Source organism: Gorilla gorilla, chromosome 20 (assembly GCF_029281585.2).
Source record: "Gorilla gorilla gorilla isolate KB3781 chromosome 20, NHGRI_mGorGor1-v2.1_pri, whole genome shotgun sequence".
In the NCBI taxonomy this organism is placed as follows: Eukaryota; Metazoa; Chordata; class Mammalia; order Primates; family Hominidae; genus Gorilla; species Gorilla gorilla.
Window position 1 is genome coordinate 24,311,579 of NC_073244.2, and position 25,667 is coordinate 24,337,245.

At 52.7% G+C, this 25,667-nt stretch overlaps 1 protein-coding gene across 1 annotated transcript; it reads left to right on the top strand.

Moving 5' to 3' along the window:
• On the top strand, window positions 1–25,611 carry SLC5A5 (solute carrier family 5 member 5). The gene is made up of 15 exons (XM_019015106.4): window positions 1–2,133; window positions 3,595–3,660; window positions 3,948–3,999; window positions 4,118–4,185; window positions 5,396–5,550; window positions 7,176–7,316; window positions 7,418–7,547; window positions 10,306–10,394; window positions 11,401–11,513; window positions 11,590–11,660; window positions 13,124–13,210; window positions 13,295–13,491; window positions 17,763–17,887; window positions 20,259–20,374; window positions 23,074–25,611. Exons 1-15 carry the CDS (start codon window positions 1,777–1,779, stop codon window positions 23,236–23,238), a joined length of 1,932 nt encoding a protein of 643 aa, XP_018870651.1. The 5' UTR covers window positions 1–1,776; the 3' UTR covers window positions 23,239–25,611.
• The last annotated feature ends 56 nt before the right edge of the window (window positions 25,612–25,667 follow it).

The window sequence follows — 25,667 nt, forward strand, 5'->3', positions numbered from 1 at the left end:
TTGCTGTGCTGCCCAGGCTGGAGTGCTGTGCGGTTCTTGACCACAGCTCATTGCAGCCTCGACCTTCCACGCTCAAGCGATCCTCCCACTTCAGCCTCCTGGGACTACAGGCATGTGCCACCACGCCTCGCTAATTTTTGTATTTTTCATACAGACAGGGTCTCACTATGTTGCTCAGGGTAGTCTCGAATTCTGGGACTCAAATGATCCTCCCACTTCAGCCTCCTAAAGTGCTGGGATTACAGGCATAAGCCATCATGCCCGGCCCCTGACGCTGTTTCATTCAACCCCCAGGATTTCAGATTCCACCAGCTTATGGAGAAGGGAACCAAGTTTGAGATGCGTGATTGCCCAGAAAGTTGGAGGCTGAGCTGATACTTGAACCCAGAGACCAGAACCTCCAGAGGTCAAAGTCCTCCTGGGTCCCCCAGAGAAGGGCCCTGAGATGACAGCTCGTTGGTCCTCATGGTAGCGTGACCCCCCCCAGTAGACTTTCTCCCACACCCAACCTTGGTTTCCTCATCTATATGAGGGACAAGCCAGACTCTACCTCCCTGGTGGTCATGGTCTCCGCTTATTCAGGTTCATAACCTTAAAGGCCCCTTGCACCACCTCAGTGAGCCATTTATGCCTGGCACAGGGCCAACTCTCAGTGCATATCTGCAAAGGAACCAATGAATGAATGAATGAAGTGATAAATGAATAAAGGAGTAAATGAATGAGGCACTTATCATGTACCAGGCTTTTGTTACCACGTCCCATTTATTCCTCTGAGGCAGGGTCTATTTTATCCTTGTTACAGATGGGGAAACTAAGGCCCAGGGAGAAGCAAAGTCTTCCCCAAGTATGTACCCACTGAGGACTTGAGCTCTGAATGTCTCCCACCCAGCTTAGCCCAAGAGCGGGGTTCAGTGATGCCCACCCCCTAAGGCTCTAGAGAAAGGGGGTAGGCCCACATGCCAGTTTGGGGGTGGTAAAGCCAGGTAAGTTTTCTTTATGGGTCCCCTGAAACCCTGAAAGTGAACCCCAGTCCTGCATGAAAGTGAGCTCCCCATAGCTCAAGGTATTCAAGCACAATATGGCTTTGAGTGCTGAAGCAGGCTGTGCAGGCTTGGATAGTGACATGCCCTCTCTGAGCCTCAATTTCCCCACCTGTCAACAGCAGACAGTGACAGCTGTGATCAGGGGATCACAGTGCATGGGGATGGGTGGGTGCATGGGGATGGAGGGGCATTTGGGAGCCCTCCCTGATACCACCCCCTGCAGCCACCCAGGTAGCCTGTCCTGGCCTGTCTGTCCCAGTCCAGGGCTGAAAGGGTGCGGGTCCTGCCCGCCCCTAGGTCTGGAGGCGGAGTCGCGGTGACCTGGGAGCCCAATAAATCTGCAACCCACAATCACGAGCTGCTCCCGTAAGCCCCAAGGCGACCTCCAGCTGTCAGCGCTGAGCACAGCACCCAGGGAGAGGGACAGACAGCCGGCTGCATGGGACAGCAGAACCCAGAGTGAGAGGCGAGGTGGCAGGACAGACAGACAGCAGGGGCAGACGCAGAGACAGAGAGCGGGGACAGGGAGGCCGACACGGACATCGACAGCCCATAGATTCCTAACCCAGGGAGCCCCGGCCCCTCTCGCCGCTTCCCACCCGACGGAGCGGGGACAGGCTGCCGAGCATCCTCCCACCCGCCCTCCCCGTCCTGCCTCCTTGGCCCCTGCCAGCTTCCCCCGCTTGAGCACGCAGGGCGTCCGAGGACGCGCTGGGCCTCCGCACCCGCCCTCATGGAGGCCGTGGAGACCGGGGAACGGCCCACCTTCGGAGCCTGGGACTACGGGGTCTTTGCCCTCATGCTCCTGGTGTCCACTGGCATCGGGCTGTGGGTCGGGCTGGCTCGGGGCGGGCAGCGCAGCGCTGAGGACTTCTTCACCGGGGGCCGGCGCCTGGCGGCCCTGCCCGTGGGCCTGTCGCTGTCTGCCAGCTTCATGTCGGCCGTGCAGGTGCTGGGCGTGCCGTCGGAGGCCTATCGCTATGGCCTCAAGTTCCTCTGGATGTGCCTGGGCCAGCTTCTGAACTCGGTCCTCACCGTCCTGCTCTTCATGCCCGTCTTCTACCGCCTGGGCCTCACCAGCACCTACGAGGTACCGGACAGAGGCCCGGGGGTAGGACCCGCCCCACTGGCAGTGCTGGGACTCCGTGTGGGGGAGGCGCTGGGGCTTTGGGCCGCTGTACAGGAGGACGCGGATGGCACCTCGGTGCTTTAACGAAGGGGGCCCCTAGGCAGACACGTGGGGAGGGTTCTAGGAAGAGGCCCCAGGCGCCCGGCGAGGGGCAGGAAGGAGGAAGAGAGAGCCTGGCGTCCTGCTCCTTCGGTGGAAGCGCGCGCGGGGCGGGGCCTGGCTCGACCAGGTGTGTCCTCACGGGTGGACACACACGTGCCCCCCACCTGCCCGGGCGTGCAGACCCACGTGTGCGCGCTAGAGGGGACTGCTGACGGCTCCGAGGTTCGAAACCCGGCTTCACTGCTTTCTTCTATCTTGGGCAAGGGGCGTGCCTCTCTGTTTGGGTTTCCCAGCTGTCCAATGGGCGAATTACAGGACCTCCCTCCAGGGGAGAGGGTAAAGCGATTAAAATCGTGACCGGGGCCCGGCGCGGTGGCTCACGCCTGTAATCCCAGCACTTTGGGAGGCCGAGGCGGGCGGACCATTTGAGGTCAGGAGTTAGAGACCAGCATGGCCAACATGGTGAAACCCCGTCTCTACTAAAAATACAAAAATTAGCCGGATGTGGTGGTGGGCACCTGTAATCCCAGCTACTTGGGAGGCTAAGACAGGAGAATTGCTTGAACCCGGGAGGTTGCAATGAGCCGATATCGCGTCACCGCACTCCAGCCTGGGCGACAGAGCGAGACTCTTGACTCAAAGGAAAAAAAAATATTGTGGCAGGGCGCAGTGGCTCACGCCTGTAATCCCAGCACTTTGGGAGGCCGAGGTGGGTGGATCACGAGGTCAGGAGTTCAAGACCAGCCTGGCTAACATGGTGAAACCCCGTCTTTACTAAAAATACAAAAATTAGCCGGGCATGGTCGCGCGCGCCTGTAATCCCAGCTACTCAGGAGACTGAGGCAGGAAAATTGCTTGAACCTGGGAGGCGGAGGTTGCAGTGAGCCGAGATCGTGCCACTGCACCCTAGCCTGGGCGACAGAGCGAGACTCCGTCCCCCCCCGCCAAAAAAAAAATCGTGACAGGTATATCCTAGGCGGCCAACACCATTGGCCCGGGGCACTGTCTACACTGTGCGCTTGCGGGTCACGTCGGTGTCTGCTGAGCGGTGGCTGCTCCAGGAGCCCGCGCCCGTCAGGCGCAAGTGGGAGGGCGCGTGCACACGCATGGACCAGTCCTCCAGGTCCACGGGGTACGCACAGGCATGGGATGGCACCTGTGCACGGGTGTGTGCGTGCGGCGGGGCCCCCACGTGCAAGAATCTGGCGGGCGCGGTTGGCTTCCGGAGGGAGGGGCCCACCTAGAGAGCAGACCAGGGACCCGAGAGGCCTCGGCTCCTGGGTAAGGACTGTCCAGGTGACCTCGAGTCCCTCCTTGCAGTACCTGGAGATGCGCTTCAGCCGCGCAGTGCGGCTCTGCGGGACTTTGCAGTACATTGTAGCCACGGTGAGTGGCCTCGGCCCCGCTCTCTGCTCAGGGCCCGGAGAGCGTCAGCCTTCACTAGCCCCGCCCCCACCGTTCAAGACCCCGCCCAGACCCCGCCCATGCTCCCATTCTGACCCCGCCCCCATCAGTCCCCTCCCACACTACAGCCGGCCTGACCCCGCCTGCACTCTGGAAGACCCGGCCTATCTGCCCCGCCCATATTCTGGGACCACCCTTCTGCCTCCTCTCCCTATCCCCAACTCGCCCAGACGCCCTCCCTGCTCACCCGCCCCACACTCTGTCTACAGATGCTGTACACCGGCATCGTAATCTACGCACCGGCCCTCATCCTGAACCAAGGTGTGACTCTGGGAGATTAGGGAAGCGTGTCTGGGAAGAGAGAGGGAGGGAGAGGAGAACCCAAGACTAAGTTTGCGCCCCGCCCGGGGGCCTAACAGGGGGACCTCTTTTTGCATAGTGACCGGGCTGGACATCTGGGCGTCGCTCCTGTCCACCGGAATTATCTGCACCTTCTACACGGCTGTGGTGAGTGGCCCTGGGAACTCACTCCATACGGGGGATCGGGCCCACTGTGTCTCTTGTGGGGAGACTCTGGGCTTGCCCCTTTCTCCTGAGGAAGCCTCTGTCCCAGCTGGGACCCAGTGTCCTCATCTTTATAGTGAAAAATGATCTGAAAAGCTTATTGCTGAGGATCTAGAGGTATGGTAGCTTCAGGCATGGCTGGATCCAGGCTTCCACCTCTTCTGGCTTCCCGTCCAGCAGGAAGTGAGCTCCTGCTTCATCCTGGGGCTGGCTGAGGTCCCAGGGAGGGCTACCTTTGGCTGGCTCAGGTCTGACCTTGATAGCGATATTATCATCATAGTGATAATAATAGTAATGGCGGCCGGGCGCGGTGGCTCACGTCTGTAATCCCAGCACTTTGGGAAGCAGAGGCAGGCGGATCACCTAAGGTCAGGAGTTCGAGACCAGCCTGGCCAACATGGTGAAACCCCGTCTCTACTAAGAATACAAAAATTACCTGGGTGCAGTGGCACGCGCCTGTAATCCTAGCCTCTCAGGAGGCTGAGGCAGGAGAATCGCTTGAACCCGGGAGGTGGAGGTTGCAGCGCGTGGAGATTGCGCCATTGCACTCCAGCCTGGGCGACAGAGCAAGACTCCATCTCAAAAAAATATAATAATAATAATAATAGTAAAGGCAGCAATCACTCACTGACACTCGTATATGTCAAGTCATATTCCAAATCTTTTTCACTTATTAACTTGTTTAATTCTACTGGGCACAGTGGCTCATACCTGTAATCCCAGCACTTTGAGAGGCCAAGGTAGGAGGATCACTTGAGGCCAGGGGTTCGAGACCAGCCTAGGCAACATAGTGAGACACACCCCCCTTCTCTACAAAAAAATTTTTTTAAATTAGTCGGGCATGGTGGCACCTGCTGTAGTTCCAGCTACTCCGGAGGCTGAGGCAGGAGGATCACTTGAGCCTAAGAGTTCCAGGCTGCAGTGAGCTGTGATCACACCACTGCACTCCAGCCTGGGCAACAGACAGAAACCTTTTCTTTAAAAATAAAATAACTAACTTAATTCTTACAACAACACAGTAAGAAGGTATTATTATTAATCCCACTTTAGAGAGGAGGAAACTGAGGGATAGAAGGGCATCAGTCCTAGGCACCACTGAAGGCCAGGTCCCCCATCTAACCGCCCCTCTCCCTCTCTCTGTCCCATGCTGCAGGGCGGCATGAAGGCTGTGGTCTGGACTGATGTGTTCCAGGTCGTGGTGATGCTAAGTGGCTTCTGGGTTGTCCTGGCACGTGGTGTCATGCTTGTGGGCGGGCCCCGCCAGGTGCTCACGCTGGCCCAGAACCACTCCCGGATCAACCTCATGGAGTGAGTGAAAATGCAGAGGATACTCCAGCAGGATGGGGCTGGGACCGGTGTGGTGGCTCACGCCTGTAATCCCAGCACTTTGGGAGGTCGAGGCGGGCAGATCACTTGAGCTCAGGAGTTCGAGACCAGCCTGGGCAACATGGTGAAAGCCCATCTCTACAAAAATACAAAAATTAGCTGGGCGTGGTGGTGCACCTGTGGTCCCAGGTAGTTGAGAGGCTGAGGCTGGAGGATTGCTTGAGCCCGGTAGGTGGAGGCTGCAGCAAGCTGAGATCACACTACTGCACTCCAGCCTGGATGACAGAGCTACACCCTGTCTCAAAAAAAAAAAAAAAAAGAGGCTGGGTGCAGTGGTTCATGCCTGTAATCCCAGCACTTTGGGAGGCCAAGGCTGGGGGGTCACCTGAGGTCAGGAACTTGAGACCAGCATGACCGACATCGAGAAACCCCATCTCTACTAAAAAATACAAAATTAGGCTGGGCGCGGTGCCTCACGCCTGTAATCCCAGCACTTTGGGAGGCCAAGGAAGGCAGATCACGGGGTCAAGAGATCGAGACCATCCTGGCCAACTTGGTGAAAGTCCGTCTTTACTAAAAATACAAAAATTAGCCGGGCATGCTGGCGGGCGCCTGTAATCCCAGCTACTCAGGAGGCTGAGGCAGGAGAATTGCTTGAACCCAGGAGGCAGAGGTTGCAGTGAGCCGAGATGGCGCCACTGCACTCCCGCCTGGCGACAGAGAGAGACTCCGTCCCCCCCTCAAAAAAAGAAAAAATTAGCAGGACGTGGTGGCGCATGCCTGTAATTCCAGCTACTCGGGGAGGCTGAGGCAGGAGAATCGCTTGAACCCAGGAGGCGGAGGTTGCGGTGAGCCGAGATCACACCATTGCACTCCAGCCTGGGCAACAAGAGCGAAACTCCATCTTTAAAAAAAAAAAAAAAAGAGGATGGGGCTGGGCTCCCTTTGTGCCCTGGGATGGTAGAAATCAGCCAATGCCTCCTGCTCCAGGAGGCCCTCGCTGCTCTCTTCTCCTCCCCTCAGACGAGACTGGGGGCTAAAGCCTCTCTGAACTCTCAGCTGGGCAAAGAAAGAATGGTTTTTAAGTGTGTGGATAGATGATTCGGTAAACAAATACGTGAATTTTCAATCTGGCAAATGCCTATGCATATGTCAAACCCACTCCATTTATTATTTATTTATTTTTAATTTAATTAATTTTTTTTTTTTTTTGAGATGGAGTCTCGCTCTGTCACCCAGGCTGGAGTGCAATGGCACGATCTCAGCTCACTGCAACCTCCGCCTCCTGGGTTGAAGTGATTCTCCTGCCTCAGCCTCCCAAGTAGCTGGGATTATAGGCACCCGCCATTATTCCCAGCTAATTTTTGTATTTTTATAGAGATGGGGTTTCACCATGTTGGCCAGGCTGGCCTTGAACTGTGACCTCAGGTGATCCATCCGCCTTGGCCTCCCAAAGTGCTGGGATTACAGGCATGAGCCACTGCGCCCGGCCAACAAAACCCACTCCAAATGTCCCCTATAAGGTCCAGAAGCGCTGTCTGGGGCCCTTGGGAGGGTGAAGTCAGTGTGACATCTCCACGGGGCTAACTTGCCCTGTCCCCACCCAGCTTTAACCCTGACCCGAGGAGCCGCTATACATTCTGGACTTTTGTGGTGGGTGGCACGTTGGTGTGGCTCTCCATGTATGGCGTGAACCAGGCGCAGGTGCAGCGCTACGTGGCTTGCCGCACAGAGAAGCAGGCCAAGCTGTGAGTGTTTCGGGGAGCAAGGTCGGGGTTTCTGGGACATGCTGCCCCCCCTCCACCAGCCTGAGGCTATCCCCTAAGCCTGAGGCTGCCTCTTCCCCCAGGGCCCTGCTCATCAACCAGGTTGGCCTGTTCCTGATCGTGTCCAGCGCTGCCTGCTGTGGCATCGTCATGTTTGTGTTCTACACTGACTGCGACCCTCTCCTCCTGGGGCGCATCTCTGCCCCAGACCAGGTGAGTCCCACCCAGGCTCCTGGTTGGCTCTGCACTCCCTCACTACCTTGGTGGGATTGAGGTCAAAGAGCATTCCTAGCAGAGGGAATGGCCTGTGCAAAGGCCAAGAAATAGGAAAGAGCTGACAGGAGGCCAGGTGCGGCGGCTCATGCCTGTATCCCAGCACTTTGGGAGGCTGAGGTGGGTGGATCACCTGAGGTCAGGAGTTTGAGACCAGTCTGGCTAACATGGTGAAACCCCGTCTCTACTAAAAATATAAAAATTAGCCGGGCGTGGTGGCACGCACCTGTAGTCCCGGCTACTCGGGAGGCTGAGGCAGGAGAATCTCTTGAACCCTGGAGGCAGAGGTTGTGATGAAGGGAGATCGCACCACTACACTCCACCTTGGATGACAGAGTGAGACTCTGTCTCAAAAAAATAAAATAAAATAAAAATAAAGAGCTCAGAGGAGGATCTGCAAGGAATGGGAAAGGTGAGTCTGGGAGGCAATGGACCGCCCTCAGTAGGTGTGAGCAGACGAGGGCCACATTCAGATCTAGAGTTCCAGAGAGTTCCAAAGATCCCCTGGGAGATGCTCAGGAGGAGATGAAACCATGACCCAGGCGGGGCATGTTGGCTCACGCCTGTAATCCCAGCACTTTTGGAGGCCGAGACGGGCAGATCACTTGAGGTTAGAAGTTCGAAACCAACCTGGCCAACATGGTGAAACCCCCCTCTACTAAAAATACAAAAATTACTCAGGCCTGGTGATGCATGCCTGTAATCCCAGCTACTCGGGAGGCTGAGGCAGGAGAATAGCTTGAACTCAGGAGGTGGAGGTTACAGTGAGCAGAGATCGCGCCATTGCACTCCAGCCTGGGTGACAGAGAGAGACTCCATCTCAAAAAAAAAAAAAAAAACAAGGCTGGGTGCGGTGGCTTACGCCTATAATCTCAGCACTTTTGGAGGCTGAGGCGGGGGGTCACCTGAGGTCGTGAGTTGAAGACCATCCTGACCAACATGGAAAAACCCCATCCCTACTGAAAAATACAAAATTAGCCGGGTGTGGTGGTGCATGCCTGTAATCCCAGCTACTCGGGAGGCTGAGGCAGGAGAATAGTTTGAACCCGGGAGGCGGAGGTTGCGGTGAGCCGAGATGGCGCCATTGCACTCCAGCCTGGGCAACAAGAGAGAAACTCCGTCTCAAACAAAAACAAAAACAAAAACAAAACAAAACAAACCCAAAAAAACAAAAACAAAAACTATAATCCAGCGGCAACTAATCATGTTGGTGATAATAATATTGACCAGCTCTGGTCTCCCATGTCCCAAGCGTCTACTCTGTGCCTCATGCTGTTCCCTTCACCAGCAGTTAGTTCTCCATCTAATCTTTCTTCTGAGAAAGGCAGGGCAGTCACGGCTCCAACTTTACAGATGAGGAAATTGAGGCTCGGGGGGAAGTAACTGCCTGAGGTCAATGGGCAAGTCGGGGGGCGGTGCCAGGACCCATGCCTAGGTCACACCCCAAGTAGAGTTCTGACCATGGGGTTCAGAGTTAGCAGAGGGTACGGGGGACCACCCCATCTGCAGTCCTCCCTGGAGGTCAGATCTGGGACTGCTGGACTGTGTAACTTCAGGGAGGGACTGTACTCTCTGCCTCACAGTCTTCATCAATAAAATGGAGATGACACGGGTCCCTGCTTCACAGAGATCCCAGGGCTCAGAACACAGTGGGGCTCAGGGACAATTCTCAGGTTCGTGCAGTTGATCAACAAATGCACATTATAGCCTGAGGAACATAGGGAGACCCCATCTTTACACAATTTTTTTTTTTTTTTGAGCCAAAGTCTCACTCTGTTGCCCAGGCTGGAGTGCAGTGGTGCAACCTCGGCTCACTGCAACCTCTGGCTCCCAGGATCAAGCCATTCTCTTGCCTCAGCCCCCGAGTAGCTGGGATGACAGGCATGCGCCACCATGCCCAGCTAATTTTTTTGTATTTTTTGTAGAGGTGGGGTTTTGCCATGTTGGCCAGGCTGGTCTCAAACTCCTGACCTCAGGTGATCCACCTGCCTCAGCCTCTGAAAGTGCTGGGATTACAGGCATGAGCCACTGTGCCCGGCCTTTCTTCCTTTTCTTTCTTTTTTTTTTTTTTGAGACAGAGTTTGGCTCTGTTGTGCAGGCTGGAGTGCAATGGCGCGATCTCTGCTCACTGCAACCTCTACCTCTCAGATTCAGGCGATTCCTCTGCCTCAGCCTCCCAAGTAGCTGGGACTCCAGGTGCCAACCACCACACCCAGCTAATTTCTGTATTTTGGGTAGAGATGAGGTTTCACCATGTTGGCGAGGCTGGTCTTGAACTCCTGAGCTCAAGTGATCCACCCGCCTCAGCCTCCCAAAGTGTTGGGATTACAGGCGTGAGTCACCCTGCCCGGCCAGACCCCTATCTTTACACAAAAATTTAAAAAAATTAGCCAGGCATGGTGGCGCACACCTGTGGTCTCAGCTACTGGGGGACTGAGGCAGGAAGATCGCTTGAGCCCAGGAGTTCTAGGCTGCAGTGAGCCACGTTCATGGCACTGCACTCCCGCCTGGGCAACAGAGCAAGATCTTTTCTCAAAACAAAACAAAACAAAACCACAGACAAAAACTAAATGCATATTAAATGCCGACTCTGAGCCCTGTCCGTCCTGGGTGCCGGGGACGTGCAGCATCAGGACAGATAGATGCCCCGGTCCTCGGGGTGCTGCTGTCTGGGAGGCTGACGCCCAGTTCTCCCCAGTACATGCCTCTGCTGGTGCTGGACATCTTCGAAGATCTGCCTGGAGTCCCCGGGCTTTTCCTGGCCTGTGCTTACAGTGGCACCCTCAGGTGAGCACCCCTGCTTGTTCATGGAGCTTTATTTCAGCCCCTGGGAGCCTCCTTATCCTGGCCTGCCATCCCCCTGGGGCATGGAATGTTCTGGACCTGTCCATCAGTCCCAGTTCCTGCTTGATCCCTAGAAGACAGCTCAGGTAGGCGCTGGCAGAGAGCATGCCCTGGGCACAGGGACCCCAACTGCAAGGGTTTACCTTCTTACCACCGGTCAGGGCCACGCCTGACTCTCCTTTCTTCTTCTTCCTTCTTTCCTTCCTTCCTCCCCAGACAAATATTTATTGAACATCTACTATGTGGCAGGTACTGTTTTTTTTGTTTTTTTTTCAGGATAGAGTCTTGCTCTGTCACCCAGGCTGGAGTGCAGTGGTGCCATCTCGGCTCACTGCAACCTCCACCTCCTGGGTTCAAGCGATTCTCCTGCCTCAGCCTCCCAAGTAGCTCGGATTACAGGTCCATGCCACCACAGCCGGCTAATTTTTGTATTTTTAGTAGAGACGGGGTTTCGCCATGTTGGCCAGGCTGGTCTTGAACTCCTGACCTCAGGTGATCTGCATGCTTTGGTCTCGCAAAGTGCTGAGATTGCAGGCATGAGCCAACATGCTCAGCCCAGGTACTGTTGTTCTAAACCCTGGGGCACAGCCATGACCAAGCAGTCCCCTGCTTCTGCCTTCCAAGGCCACACACTCAGGTGGTTTCCACTCTTCCGGGACTTCTGGTCACATGCCCTCACTGTCCCTTTTGCAAATCTCCCACATGTGACTGCAGTCCCTCTGGAACCAGAACCCGCCTGTCTGTCCCACCTGCCCTTGGTCACAGGTGTCCTTGCTCCTGTAGGGATGTCTCAGGTCTTCGGGGAGGGGAGGGGCAAATATCTCCTTCACCTTTGCAGGACTGGGTTACCCCCACCGTTGCCCTCAGGCTGCGTGAGGTCTGGCAGGCCAGATGGTGTGGACGGTCTCTCCATATGGCCTGAGGACCCCCCGCTGCCTTCCTCACACAGCACAGCGTCCACCAGCATCAATGCTATGGCTGCAGTCACTGTAGAAGACCTCATCAAACCTCGGCTGCGGAGCCTGGCACCCAGGAAACTCGTGATTATCTCCAAGGGGCTCTGTGAGTTTCAGGGAGACCTGGGTGGGAGGCCAGGGCAGTCCCTCCCCGTTGACCGTGCCATCCTCATCCACTACAGCACTCATCTACGGATCGGCCTGTCTCACCGTGGCAGCTCTGTCCTCACTGCTCGGAGGAGGTGTCCTTCAGGTGAGACCCCACCTGCCCCCTGCCCTGGTCTCCCTGAGAGGTGGGGGCATCTTTCCCTCTTTCCCATTAAACTGAGGCTCAGAGAGGTCACATGTGTCAGTGGCAGAACTCACTTCTATGTTTTTTTTTTTTTGAGATGGGGTCTCACTGTGTTGTCCCAGGTTGGAGAGCAGAGGCCCGATCATAGCTCACTGCAACCTCCAGCTCCTGGGTTCAAGCCATCCTTCCACCTCAATCTCCCAAGTAGCTGGAGTTACAGGTGTGTGCCACCATGCCTGGCTAATTTTTTTTCTTTTTTCTTTTTTTTTTTTTTGAGGTGGAGTGTCACTCTGTTGCCCAGGCTGGAGTGCAGTGGCATGATCTCAGCTCACTGCAACCTCCACCCCCTGGGTTTAAGCAATTCTGCCTCAGCCTCCAGAGTAGCTGGGATTACAGGTGCACGCCACCATGCCCGTCTAATATTTTTGTATTTTTTTTTTCTTGAGACAGAGTCTCGCTCTGTTGCCCAGGCTGGAGTGCAGTGGCGCCATCTTGGCTCACTGCAAGCTCAGCCTCTTGGGTTCACGCCATTCTCCTGCCTCAGCCTCCCGAGTAGCTGGGACTACAAGCGCCCGCCACCATGCCTGACTAATTTTTTGTATTTTTAGTAGAGACGGGGTTTCACCGTGTTAGCCAGGATGGTCTCGATCTCCTGACCTCGTGATCCACCCTCCTCGGCCTCCCAAAGTGCTGGGATTACAGGCGTGAGCCACCGCGCCTGGCTTATATTTTTGTATTTTTATTAGAGATGGGACTTCACCATGTTGGCCAGTCTGGTCTCAAACTCCTGACCTCAAGTGATCCACCCGCCTCTGCCTCCCAAAGTGTTGGGATTACAGGTGTGAGCCACCACGCCTGGCCTGGCTAATTTTAAAACTTGTTTTTAGAGACAGGGTCTCTCTTCGTGCCTAGGCTTGTCTTGAACTCCTGGCCTCAAGCAACCACCCGCCCCAGCCTTCCAAGTCGCTGAGATTAAGAACTAGGTTCTATTTGATGCCAGAGGCCATCAGGGGACTTTTTTGCAGCTGGCTGGCTTGGGGCGGGGGAATTGGGAAGGTGGGGGGTGGCGACAGAAAGGGCCTCCCTATGGAGGTTGCAGTGAGCCAAGATCGCGCCACTGCACTCCAACCTGGACAGCAAAGTGAGACTCTGTCTAAAAAAAAAAAAAGAAGAAGAAAGGGTCTCCCTGGCTTGAGGGTGAGACTGCCACCCCCAAGAGAGAATCAGTGCCTTTGCCTCCAACCCAAGGGAGATAGGCAGGAACAAGGGGGGGGGGTCCTCTCCCGTTTAGGGAAACTGAGACACAGAGGAGTCCTTGAGACCCACAGTGGAGTTCCTGAGGTCTCGCTTTCCCAGCGGGTAAACTGAGGCCCAGAGAGGTGGGAGGGCTCCGCCCTCAGCCCCACTTCCACCTACTCTCCCAGGGCTCCTTCACCGTCATGGGAGTCATCAGCGGCCCCCTGCTGGGAGCCTTCATCTTGGGAATGTTCCTGCCAGCCTGCAACACCCCGGTGAGTGGGGGCGGGGGCGAGGGGCGGGGAGGGGGCGGGGCCGCACAGGCTCCTCCCCTTCCCTGACGCCGGCTCTGCCCCCAGGGCGTCCTCTCGGGACTGGGCGCGGGCTTGGCGCTGTCGCTGTGGGTGGCCTTGGGCGCCACGCTGTACCCACCCAGCGAGCAGACCATGAGGGTCCTGCCGTCGTCGGCTGCCCGCTGCGTGGCTCTCTCAGTCAACGCCTCTGGCCTCCTGGACCCGGCTCTCCTCCCTGCTAACGACTCCAGCAGGGTCCCCAGGTGAGCAGACTTGAGGGTGGGGGGGGTACCCGAGCCCTGGATGGTGTGATCTTGAAGGGAAACTTACTTGCCCTGCACTCTGTGTAAGAAGCCTGATTAGTAAAATGCATTCCTGGTGGAGGGAATGGTAGGTGCAAAGGCCCTGAGGCCACAATCGGGTTAGTCCCAGTCCAACTGCACTGAGGTTAGGGTGCATTTAATGGGAGGAGAGATGGGTGGGAGATATGGTGCAGCCAGAGGAAGCTAGTACTTTTTTTGTTTTGTTTTTCTGAGACAGAGCCTCGCTCTGTTGTCCAGGCTGGAATGCAGTGGTGCAATCTCAGCTTACTGCAGCTTCAACCTCTCAGGCTCAAGCAATCCTCCCAGCTTGAGGGAGGCCCAGAATTTGGTTTGGTTCTATATTTTATTGAGATAAATTAGCCATTTAAAAGTGGCATTTAGGCCAGGCAGGCACAGTGGCTCACACCTGTAATCCCAGCACTTTGGGAGGCTGAGGCAGGTGGATCACCTGAGGTCAGGAGTTCAAGACCAGCTTGATCAACATGGGGAAACCCCCGTCTCTACTAAAAATACAAAACTTAGCCAAGCGTGGTGGCAGGCGCCTGTAATCCCAGCTACTCGGGAGGCTGAGGCGGGAGAATCGCTTGAACCCAGGAGGTGGAGGTTGCAGTGAGCTGAGATCGCACCACTGTATTCCAGCCTGGGCAACAAAAATGAAACTCTAACTCAAATAAATAAATTAAAGTGGCATTTAGTATATTTGTGCAACCATCACCACTATCTAACTCAAGAACGTTTCCTTTTTTTTTTTTTCTAATTTTGTATTTTTAGTACAGATGGGGTTTCACCATGTTGGCCAGGCTGATCTCGAACTCCTGACCTCAGGTGATCTGCCCACCTCAGCCTCCCAAAATGCTGGGATTACAGGTGTGAGCCACTGTGCCTGGCCCCAAAAACATTTTCTTTTTTTTTTGGAACAGGGTCTTGCTCTGTTGCCCAGGCCGGAGTCCAGTGGCACGATCATAGCTCACTGCTGCCTCAACCTCCTGGGCTCAAGGAATCTTCCTACCTCAGCCCCCCTAGTTGCTGGGACCACAGGCGCACACCATCATGTCCTGCTAGTTTTTATTTTTATTTTTTGTAGAGATAGGGTCTGGCTATGTTGCCCAGGCTGGTCTGGAATTCCTGGGCTCAAGCGATCTGCCCACCTCAGCCTTGCAAAGTGCCAGGATGACAGGTGTGGGCACCCAGCCAACCAAAAACATTTTCTGTTTTGTTTATTTATTTATTTATTTTTTGGGTTTTTGGGTGGGTTTTTTTGCTTTTTGTTTTTTTGATTTTTTGGAGACAGGGTCTAACTCTAACACCCAGGCTGGAGTGCAATGGCACAATCACAGCTCACTGCACCCTTGATCTCCAGACTCCGATGATCCTCCTGCCTCAGCTTCCCAAGTAGCTGGGACTATAGGCATGTACCACCATGCTGGGCTAAATTTTTTGTATTTTTTATAGAGACGAGTTTTTGCCATGTTGCCCAGGCTGGTCTCAAAGTACTGGGCTCAAGTGATCTGCCTGCCTCTGCCTCCCAAAGTGCTGGGATTACAGGTGTGAGGCACTGTTCCTGGTCATAAGAACATTTTTATCACCCCAGAAAGAAGCCCTGTCCCCATCAGCAGTCACTTCCCACTTCCCCCTCTCCCCAGCTCCTGGCAAGCACGAATCCACTTTCTGTTTCTATGAATTTGCCTGTTCTGGGCATTTCATGTAAATGGAATCATAAAATATGTGATCTTTTGTGTCTTAGCATAATACATATATATTTTTTGAGACGGGGTTTCACTTTGTCGCCCAGGCTGGAGTGCAGTGGCGTGATCTCAGCTCACTGCAACCTCTGCCTCCCAGGTTCAAGCAATTCTCCTGTCTCGGCCTCCTGAGTAGCTGGGGTCACAGGCATATGCCACCATGCTTGGGTAACTTTTGTATTTTTAGTAAAGATGGGGTTTCACCATATTGATCAGGCTGGTCTTGAACTCCTGACCTCAGGAGATCCACACACCTTGGCCTTTCAAAGTACTGGGATTACAGCAGAGTACAGTGGAGCCACTGCACTCCAGTCTGGGTAACAGAGTGAGACTCCACCAAAAACAAACAAACAAAACCAAAAACATTTGTGAACAAGTTTTGGTATGGACATGTTTTAATTTCTCTAGGTATATACCTATGAGTGGAATTGCTGAATCATATGGTAATTCTTTAACTTTTTAATTTTTTTAGATGGAGTCTTGCTCTGTCGCCCAGGCTGGAGTGCAGTGGTGTGATCTCCGCTCACTGCAACCTCCGCCTCCTGGGTTCAAGCGATTCTCCTGCTTCAGCCTCCCGAGTAGCTGGGACTACAGGCATATGCCACCACGCCTGGCTAATTTTTATATTTTTAGTAGAGAAGGGGTTTCACCATGTTGGTCAGGGTGGTCTCAAACCCCTGACCTCAGATGATCCGCCTGCCTTGGCCTCCCAGGGTGTTAGGATTACAGGCCTGAGCCTCCACGCCCGGCCTATGTTTAACTTTTTGAGGAACTACCAGACTGTTTTCCACAGCGGCCACATCATTTTACATTCCCACCAGCAACATATGAGAATTCTAACTTCTCCACGTCCTCGCCAATACTCATTATTCTCCATCCTAGTGGGTGTGAAGTGATACCTCACTGTGGTTTTGATTTGCATTTCCCTGATGAATAATGATGTTGAGCATCTTTCTTTTCATTGGCCATTTGTGCATCTTCTTTGGAGAAATGTCTATTCAAACCCTCTGCCCATCCAGCCTGGGTAACATAGAAAGACCCTATCTCTATAAAAATAAAAATGAAAAAATTAGCTGGGCATGGTGGTGCACACTTGTAGTCCCAGCTCCTTGGGAGGCTGAGGCAAAGAGGATCGCTTGAGCCTGGGGGGCCGAGGCTGCAGTGAGGCATGATCCCACCACTGCACTCCCTCCTGGGCAACAGAGCAAGACCCTGCCTCAAATTAAAAAGCAAACAAACAAAAAAACACCCTTTGCCCGTTTTTAAATTGGGTGATTTGTCTTTTTATTGTTGAGTTATAATTTACATATTTTTATATCTTTATGTATTCTGGGTACAAGCCCCTGATCAGATGTATAATTTGCATGTGATATTTTCTCCCATTCTGTAGGTTGTCTTCATTCTCTCGATAGAATCCTTTGATGCACAGAAGTTTTTAATTCTTTTTTTTGGTGGGGGGATGGAGTCTAACTCTGTCACCCAGGCTGGAGTGCAGTGGTGCGATTTCAGCTCACTGCAACCTCCACCTCCCAGGTTCAAGGGATTCTCCCACCTCAGCCTCGTGAGTAGCTGTGACTACAGGTGCACACCACTATGCCAGGCTAATTTTTATATTTTTAGTAGAGATGGAGTTTCACCATGTTAGCCAGCCTGGTTTCAACTCCTGACCTCAGCCTGCCTCAGCCTCCCAAAGTGCTAGGATTACAGGCATGAGCCAACATGCCTGGCCAGAAGTTTTTAATTTTTTTTTTTTTTGAGACGGAGTCTCGCTCTGTTGCCCAGGCTGGAGTGCAATGGTGTGATCTCGGCTCACTGCAAGCTCCGCCTCCCGGGTTCATGCCATTCTCCTGCCTCAGCCTCTCAAGTAGCTGGGACTACTGGCACCCGCCATCAGGCCTGGCTAATTTTTTATTTTTTTTTATTTTTAGTAGAGACAGGGTTTCACCATGTTAGCCAGGATGGTCTCGATCTCCTGACCTCGTGATCCACCCGCCTTGGCCTCCCAAAGTGCTGGGATTACAGGTGTGAGCCACCACGCCCAGCCAGTTTTTAATTTTTGATGAAGTCCAATTGATTTATTTTTTTCTTTGGTGGCTTTTGCTTTTGGCGTCATATCTAAGAAACAATTGCAGTCAGGAAGATTCCCACCTATGTTTTCTTCTGAGAGTTTAATTTGGTTTGATTTTGAGGGTGACAGGGAGCCACAGAGGGTGACGGGCAGCAGCAGGTGATCTGAGTTACATTTTAGTAATGTGCCCTCTGGCTGTGTGTGGAGGACGTCTAGGGTGGGGATGGGATACCTGGAGGGAAGGAACATTGGCTACTGCACAGATCTGGGCAGACAGTAATGGAGGCCTGTGTTAGGCCATGGCAGTTGGGGGAAGGAAGCAGGGAGTGAGGTGGGAACAGCTTTTGAGTGCAGGCAGGGGATAAAAGAGGAGGTTCAAGTCTGTCTCTCCCAACCTGCAGCTCAGGAATGGATGCCAGCCGACCCGCCTTAGCTGACAGCTTCTATGCCATCTCCTATCTCTATTATGGTGCCCTGGGCACGCTGACCACTGTGCTGTGCGGAGCCCTCATCAGCTGCCTGACAGGTAGGTAAACAGAACATGTGGCCTCAGAGGTCATCCCATTCATCTCTCTGCCTCAAGGCTCCACCCAGCAGGGAGGGGAGAAAGGACGCTCCCATTGGCCGAACTGCCACTGTGTGCTGTACACATTTGCACCTTATTATTATTATTATTGTTATCATCATCATCATTTTTGAGATAGAGTCTCACTCTGTCACCCAGGCTGGAGTGCAGTGGTGTGATCTCAGTTCATTGCAACCTCCACCTCCCAGATTCAAGCGATTCTCATGTCGCAGCCTCCCGAGTAGCTGGGATTACAAGTGTGTGCCGCCATGCCTGGCTAATTTTGCGTTTTTAGTAGAGATGGAGTTTCGCCATGTGTCTCGAACTCCTGGATTCAAGTGATCCGCCCACCTCGGCCTCCCAAAGTTCTGGGATTATAGGTGTGAGCCACTGCACCTGGGCTGTACCTATTTTTTTAAAAGGAAAAAAAAAGTTTGTGAGGAAAAAAGAAGTGTGTGTGTATATATACACATACATGCACACTTTTGTATATATATACATAAAAGAAATTATGAATATATATAAAAATTATGACTATATATATACATAAAAGAAAGTGTATACATATATATATAGTTTCTTTTAAAGGGACGGGGTCGACTGGGCGTAGTGGCTCACGCCTGTTATCCCAGCACTTTGGGAGGCCGAGGCGGGTGGATCACCTGAGGTCAGGAGTTCGAGACCAGCCCGGCCAACATGGTGAAACCCCGTCTCTACTAAAAATACAAAAAAATTAGCTGGGCATGGTGGCAGGTGCCTGTAATGCCAGCTACTTGGGAGGCTGAGGTAAGGGAATCGCTTGATCCTGGGAGATGGAGGTTGCAGTGAGCCATGATTGCATCACTGCACTCCAGCCTGGGCAAGAGAGTGAGACTCCATCTAAAAGAAAGAAGGAAGGAAGGAAAGAGAAAGAGAGAGAGAGAAGGAGAGAAAGAGAGAAAGAAAGAAAAGCGACAGGTCTCACTATTACCCAGACTGGAGTGCAGTGGCACAATCATGGCTCACTGCAACCTTCAACTCCTGAGCTGAAAGCAATCCTCCCACCTCATCCTCCCGAGTAGCTGAGACTACAGGTGCGCGCCAACGTGCCCGGCTCACATTTACACCCTTTAAAGCTATGTTGCTTTCTTGACAACCCTGCACCTCTCAGAGCTTGCCCTATTTTGCAGAGGCAGAAACGGAGGCATCGCCTGCAACTCCTCTCCCCCACAAGATTAAGTCCTCAGTAGAGGATATGGGATGGGGCGGGCGGCGCTATCCCTGGTGCTGAAATATCTTCTAAAGCTGCCGGTGACTCCGCACTTGTTAGGGAATTCTAAATTCCACGGAAAAGTAGAAGGAGACAAAGAGGGGAAAATCAGTAGTGATAACAGCACCTGCTCACACTTCTTGAGTCTCAGACTTCACATTCATCAGGCCTTTATCGAGTCCTCCTCTGTGCTGGGCGCTATTTTAGGCACTGGGGATGCAGCTGTGAATGGAACCGTGTGCTGGACCCTCCCAGCCATCCATTAATGTCTTTGTTTTGTTTTGTTTTGTTTTGTTTTTTGAGATGGAGTTTCACTCTGGTCGCCCAGGCTGGAGTGCAATGGTGCGGTGCTGGCTCACTGCAACCTCTGACTCCCGGGTTCAAGCAATTCTCTTACCTCAGCCTCCCGAGTAGCTGGGATTACAAGCGCCCACCCCCACGCCTGGCTAATTTTTGTATTTTTAGTAGAAATGGGGTTTCGCCATGTTGGCCAGACTAGTCTCAAACTCCTGACGTCAAGCGATCCCCTGCCTTGGTCTTCCAAAGTGCTGGGATTACAGGCGTGAGCCACCGTGCCCAACCGCCAATGATGTTTTTGTTTTGTTTTAGAAACAGGGTCTCACTCTGTCACCAAGCTGGAGTGCAGTGGCACAATGACGGCTCACTGCAGCCTCGACCTCTTGGGCTCAAGCAATTCTCCTGCCTCAGCCTCCCAAGTAGCTGAGACTAGAGGCACACACCACCATGCCTGGCTAATTTTTTAATATTTTGTAGAGATGGGGTCTCGCTATGTTGCCTAGGCTGGTCTCCAACTACTGGGCAACTCTAAGCAATCCTATTGCCTTAGACTCCCAAAGTGCAATTATGAGCCACCATGCCTGGCCTCACTGATGTTTTATTACAACTTCACTGTGTAGATGAGGAAACTGAGGCTCAGAGGCTTGCCAGGGTCCCTCAGTGGGACTGGAGCCTGTTAGACTTCATAGACCAGGGATCTCCTTTCTCCTTCCCAGGGCCTGGTCTCCAACCCCCATGACCCCTTCACTGAATGCCTGGATTTCTCCATTTCTCCCCGCCTCTCAGGCCCCACCAAGCGCAGCACCCTGGCCCCGGGATTATTGTGGTGGGACCTCGCACGGCAGACAGCATCAGTGGCCCCCAAGGAAGAAGTGGCCATCCTGGATGACAACTTGGTCAAGGTCAGTCTTAGGCTGGGTTCCCAGAGCTAGAGGCAGCCAAGTGACTTTGGGGCATGACCGCAGCTCAGGGGAGGGACATGGTATATCAGCACCTTTCTCCATCGCTCATTATCTCCAGTCAAAAGACTCTATTGGGAGCTGATTCATCCTCAACAGTTTTTATCTCCCTTCACAAGGACTGAACAGAGTTTAATACTATTCCTTTTTGTTTGTTTGTTTTTTGAGACAGAGTCTCGCTCTGTTGCCCAGGCTGGAGTGCAGTGGTGCAACCTCGGCTCACTGCAACCTCCACATCCCGAGTTCAAGCGATTCTCCTGCCTCAGCCTCCTGAGTAGTTGCTACTACAGGCATATGCCACCGCACCCAGATAATTTTTATGTTTTTAGTAGAGATGGGGTTTCACCACGTTGCCCAGGCTGGTCTCGAACTCCTGACCTCAAATGATCCACCCACCTTAGACCCCCAAAGTGCTGGGATGACAGGCATGAGCCACCGAGCCCGGCCTCATCTTCAAGTTTTTGTTATCTCCCTTCATAAGGACTGAACAAAGTTGAATACTATTCCTTTTTGTCGTTATCTGTTTTTACAGTGACTTCCAATCTTTGGCAGGTGAAACTGGTGTGCTGTTAGGGTATTGATGTAAAGTCTCTTCTTAAAATAAAATTACTTAATTCAAAAGTGAGTCAACTTGGGGAAAAAATCTTACATAAGAAACACAACAGATGGTAAACCGATTTTGGCTAAAACCGCGTGGTTGCTTTGTGAATTCCCAGAGTTTGGAAAGTGCTGTCCCTGGGGGACCTGATCCCATGCCTACCCCTGTTTTGGAATCCCTGTTCCATTCTCTCATTTATTGAGCACCTGCTGTGTACCCAGTCCTGCTCTGGGCTATGGCCTAAGACCCCCACCCCACCCTTATCTAGCAGGGGCAGGTGAAAACTAAAAAGAGAAACATGTAAGGTCTGTCTCAGTATGTGATAAGCATTCAAAAGATAATACAACCGGATGCTGTCAGGCCGGGCACGGTAGCTCACGCCTGTAATCCCAGCACTTTGGGAGGTTGAGGCAGATCGCTTGAGGCCAGGAGTTCAAGACCAGCCTGTCGAACATGGCGAAACCCTGTCTCTACTAAAAATACAAAAATTAGCCAGGCATGATGGCGTGTGCCTGTAATCCCAGCTACTCAGTGGAATGAGGCAGAAGAATTGAACAAGTGAACCCGGAAGGTAGAGGTTGTAGTGAGCTGAGATCGCACCACTGCATTCCAGCCTGGGTGACAGAGCAAGACTTCATCAAAAAGGAGGACAGCAGGAAGGGAGGGAGGGAGGGAAAAGAAGGAAGGAAAGGAAAGAGCCGGGTGTGGTGGCTCACCCCTGTAATCCCAGCACTTTGGGAGACCTAGGCAGGTGGATCACCTGAGGTCAGGAGTTTGAGACCACCCTGGCCAACATGGTGAAACCCCATCTCTACTAAAAATACAAAAAATTAGCCGGCTGTGGTGGTGCGTGCCTATAATTCCAGCTATTCAGAAGGCTGAGGCAGGAGAATCAATTGAACCCAGGAGGTGGAGGTTGCAGAGAGCAGAGATTGTGCCATTGCACTCCAGCCTGGGCAACAACAGCCAGACACTGTCAGAAAGAAAGAAAAGACAGAGAGAGAAAGAAAGAGAGAGCGAGCAAGCTAACAAGAAAAACATGTAGGGTCTCAGCATGATAAATATTCAAAGGATAATAAAACCGGATGCTGTGATGGGGAGCAACTTTAGCCAGGGAAGTCAGGGGTGGCCTCTTGGGAGAGGTGACATTGATTGACCCTGAGTTAGGAGAAGAGGAACCAGCCACAGACAGGAACAGCTTTGACTGAGAAGGGGATTGGGAGGGGAGGGGTTTGCCTGAAGGTGTTTAAAGCTCCCTCCAGCTGCCCTAGAGAAGTGTTTATCTTTTCTTTCTTTCCTCTTTTCTTTTCCTTTCTCTTCTTTTCTTTTTTTTCTTTCTCTCTCTTTTTCTTTTTTTGTTCTTTATTATTTTATTTATTTTTCTTTTTTGTTGTCTTTGTTTTCTTTGTGGTTTTTTTTTTCTTTTTGTCTTTTTTTTTTTCCTTTTTTTGAGATAGGGTCTCACTGTATTGCCCAGGCTGGAGTGTAGTGGCATGACCATGGCTCACTGCAGCCCCAACCTCCATGGTCCGAGAAATTCTCCCATCTTTCAACCTCCTGAGTAGCTGGGATTATAGGCATGCACCACCGAGTCTGGTTAATTTTTTTATTTTTGGTAGAGATGGGGTTTTGCCATATTGGCCAGGCCGGTCTTAAACTCCTGGGCTCAAGTGATCTGCCCACCTTGGCCTCCCAAAGTGCTAGGATTACAGGGGTGAGCCACCGTGCCTGGCCAGAAATATTTATTTTCTTGAAGGTGAACAGGCAGAGAAGCAGAGAAAGGAGGGAGGAACTATAGCAGGCATCTGAGAAAGCGTTGATGGCCTGGGCTGTAGGTGACATGTGAGTGGGGAAGAGAAGCGCATGGAAATTTTGGAGGCAGAGGGGGCAGGACTGGCCCGTGCACTGAGCAAGGGGATAGTGTGCAATTCTGTGCACACCCCGTCCCGCCAGGTCATCAGTGGCCCATCTGGAAGATGAGCTGACACGGAACAGGGTGGGGACAGGGTCTCTGATGGGGTCTCTTTTTCCCACTTTTCCCCAGGGTCCTGAAGAACTCCCTGCTGGAAACAAGAAGCCCCCTGGCTTCCTGCCCACCAATGAGGATCGTCTGTTTTTCTTGGGGCAGAAGGAGCTGGAGGGGGCTGGCTCTTGGACCCCCTGTGTTGGACATGATGGTGGTCGAGACCAGCGGGAGACAAACCTCTGAGGACAGGGCCAGCCGCGGGACTGACACCCTGGGATGGAACCTCAGGATGGGCCAAACCCAGACAACGGGCCCATGGCTTTGGGCTCTGATTGGCTGGATTGCCTTGTATGCAAATAGGTTCAGGACTACAATACCCTACCCTATGGGGAGGCCCTGCCTCCGGGAGGTCATTTTTTAAATCCAGCCCCTTGCTTCAACTGTCCCCAGTATTAGATGCTGCAGCCCCGACGGCTCCCCCAAAATAAGGCTGGGTTTTTCTCTCTCTCATTTTTTTTTTTTTTTTTTGAGACAGAGTCATGCTCTGTCGCCCAGGCTGGAGTGCAGTGGTGTGATCTTGGCTCACTGCAACCTCTGCCTCCCAGGCTCAAGTGATTCTCCTGCCTCAGCCTCTTGAGTAGCTGGGATTATAGGTGCCCACCACCATGCCCAGCTAACTTTTTGTATTTTTAGTAGAGACAGGGTTTCACCATGTTGGTCAGGCTGGTCTCGAACTCCTGACCTCAAGTGATCCACCTGCCTCGGCCTCCCAAAGTGCTGGGTTACAGGCGTAAGCCACCATGCCCAGCCTACCGTTTTTCTCAATCTACAATAGAAAGCCACCACGCCCAGGTAATTTTTGTAATTTTGTATTTTTGTAGAGACGGGGTTTTGCCATGTTGGCCAGGCTGGTCTCAAACTCCTGATCTCAGGTGATCCTCCTGCCTTGGCCTCCCAAAGGGCTGGAATTACAGGAGTGAGCCACCACGCCCCACCTCTTTCTTATTTTCTTCCTGGGATTGGGGAGGGGATGATTCAGACCCCACATGGCCTCCAACCTTGGCCCACACACCTGCCATGGCTCCCATCATCCTGAGCCTGCTAGCGTCCCCTCCTCACCTGACAATGGAGGCTCTGGAATTGGGTTGTGTCCCCCCAGAATTTATGTCCACCCAGAACCTCAGAACATGAGCTTACTTGGAAATAGGGTCTTTGCAGGTGTAACTGGTTAAATTAAAAGAGGTATTACTGGAAGAGGATGGATGAATCCAGTGACTGGTTCCTCACATGAAGTAGAGAAGAGATGCAGAGAAACACATGGGGAAGATGCCACGTGGAGACAGAGGCAGTGGTTGGATCAATGCATCTACGAGTCAGAGAACCCAAGGATTGCCAGCAACAACCAGAAATCAGGAGGGGGGCATGAGATGCATTATTTCTTAGAGCCTTTAGAGGGAACATGGCCCTACTGACACCTTGATGTCAGACTTCTGGCTGCCAGAACTGTCAGAGAATAAATTTCTGTTGTTTGATGCCACCAGGCCTATAGTGGTTTGTGACAGCAGCCACAGGAGCTCAGACACACTTTTTTTTTTTTTTTTTTTTAAGGCAGAGTCTCGCTCTGTCGCCCAGACTGGAGTGCAGTGGTGCGATCTTGGCTCACTGAAACCCCTGCCTCCCAGATTCTCCTTCATCAGCCTCCGGAGGAGCTGGGATTACAGGCATGCGCCACCATTCCCGGCTGACTTTTGTATTTTTAGTAGAGACGGGGTTTCACCATGTTGGTCAAGCTGATCTCGAACTCCTGACCTCAACTGATCTGCCTGCCTCAGCCTCCCAAAGTGCTGGGATTACAGGCGTGAGCCACCGCACTCAGCCTGGACTACAGAAATTTAACCAGCTTGAGCATATGAGCCTGTTTTACAGCCCCGTGCCCCATAGCTTGTTTTTTTCCAAACCCCATGTAGAATGTGGTCACCTGGTTGGCTGGAACCAGTTTATGACAGACCTCAGCAACTTATAGACGAACTGGTGAACTCTAATTTTTACCGTGCTAAAGTTTCCACCCTAAGCCAGGAGCAGTGGCTCACACCTGAAATCCCAGCGCTTTGGGAGGCAGAGGAGGGAGGATCACCTGAGGTCAGGAGTTCAAGACCAACATGGCCAATATGGGGAAACCCCATCTGTACTAAAGACACAAAAATTAGCCGGGTGTGGTGGCGCATGTCTATAATTCCAGCTACTCGGGAGGCTGAGGCAGGAGAATCACTTGAACCCTGGAGGCAGAGGTTGCAGTGAGCCAAGATCGTGCCACTGCACTCCAGCCTGGGCAAGAGAGTGAGACTCTATCTCAATCAATCAATCAATCAATCAATCAATAAAGTTTCCACGCTGGGAGGAACTACAGCTCAATGCCTTCACAATGCAACCTACATGCTGGCATGACGGCTCATTGTATCTGCGCCACTGCGACACTTTCTATGCGTGCAATAATGTACCCTCTCCCCTCTCCATTGCCCCAGAAAACCCTCCTGTCACTTTCCCTCTTGGGGACACTGCTTTGGAAAAAAAGCAAGGCCCACTCCTGATTCTTTGCTTACTTGGGACAAGTAATAAAACCCCTATTGATCAAAACCTGCATTCTTTTGGAGAGTTGTTTGTTACTAGGCAAA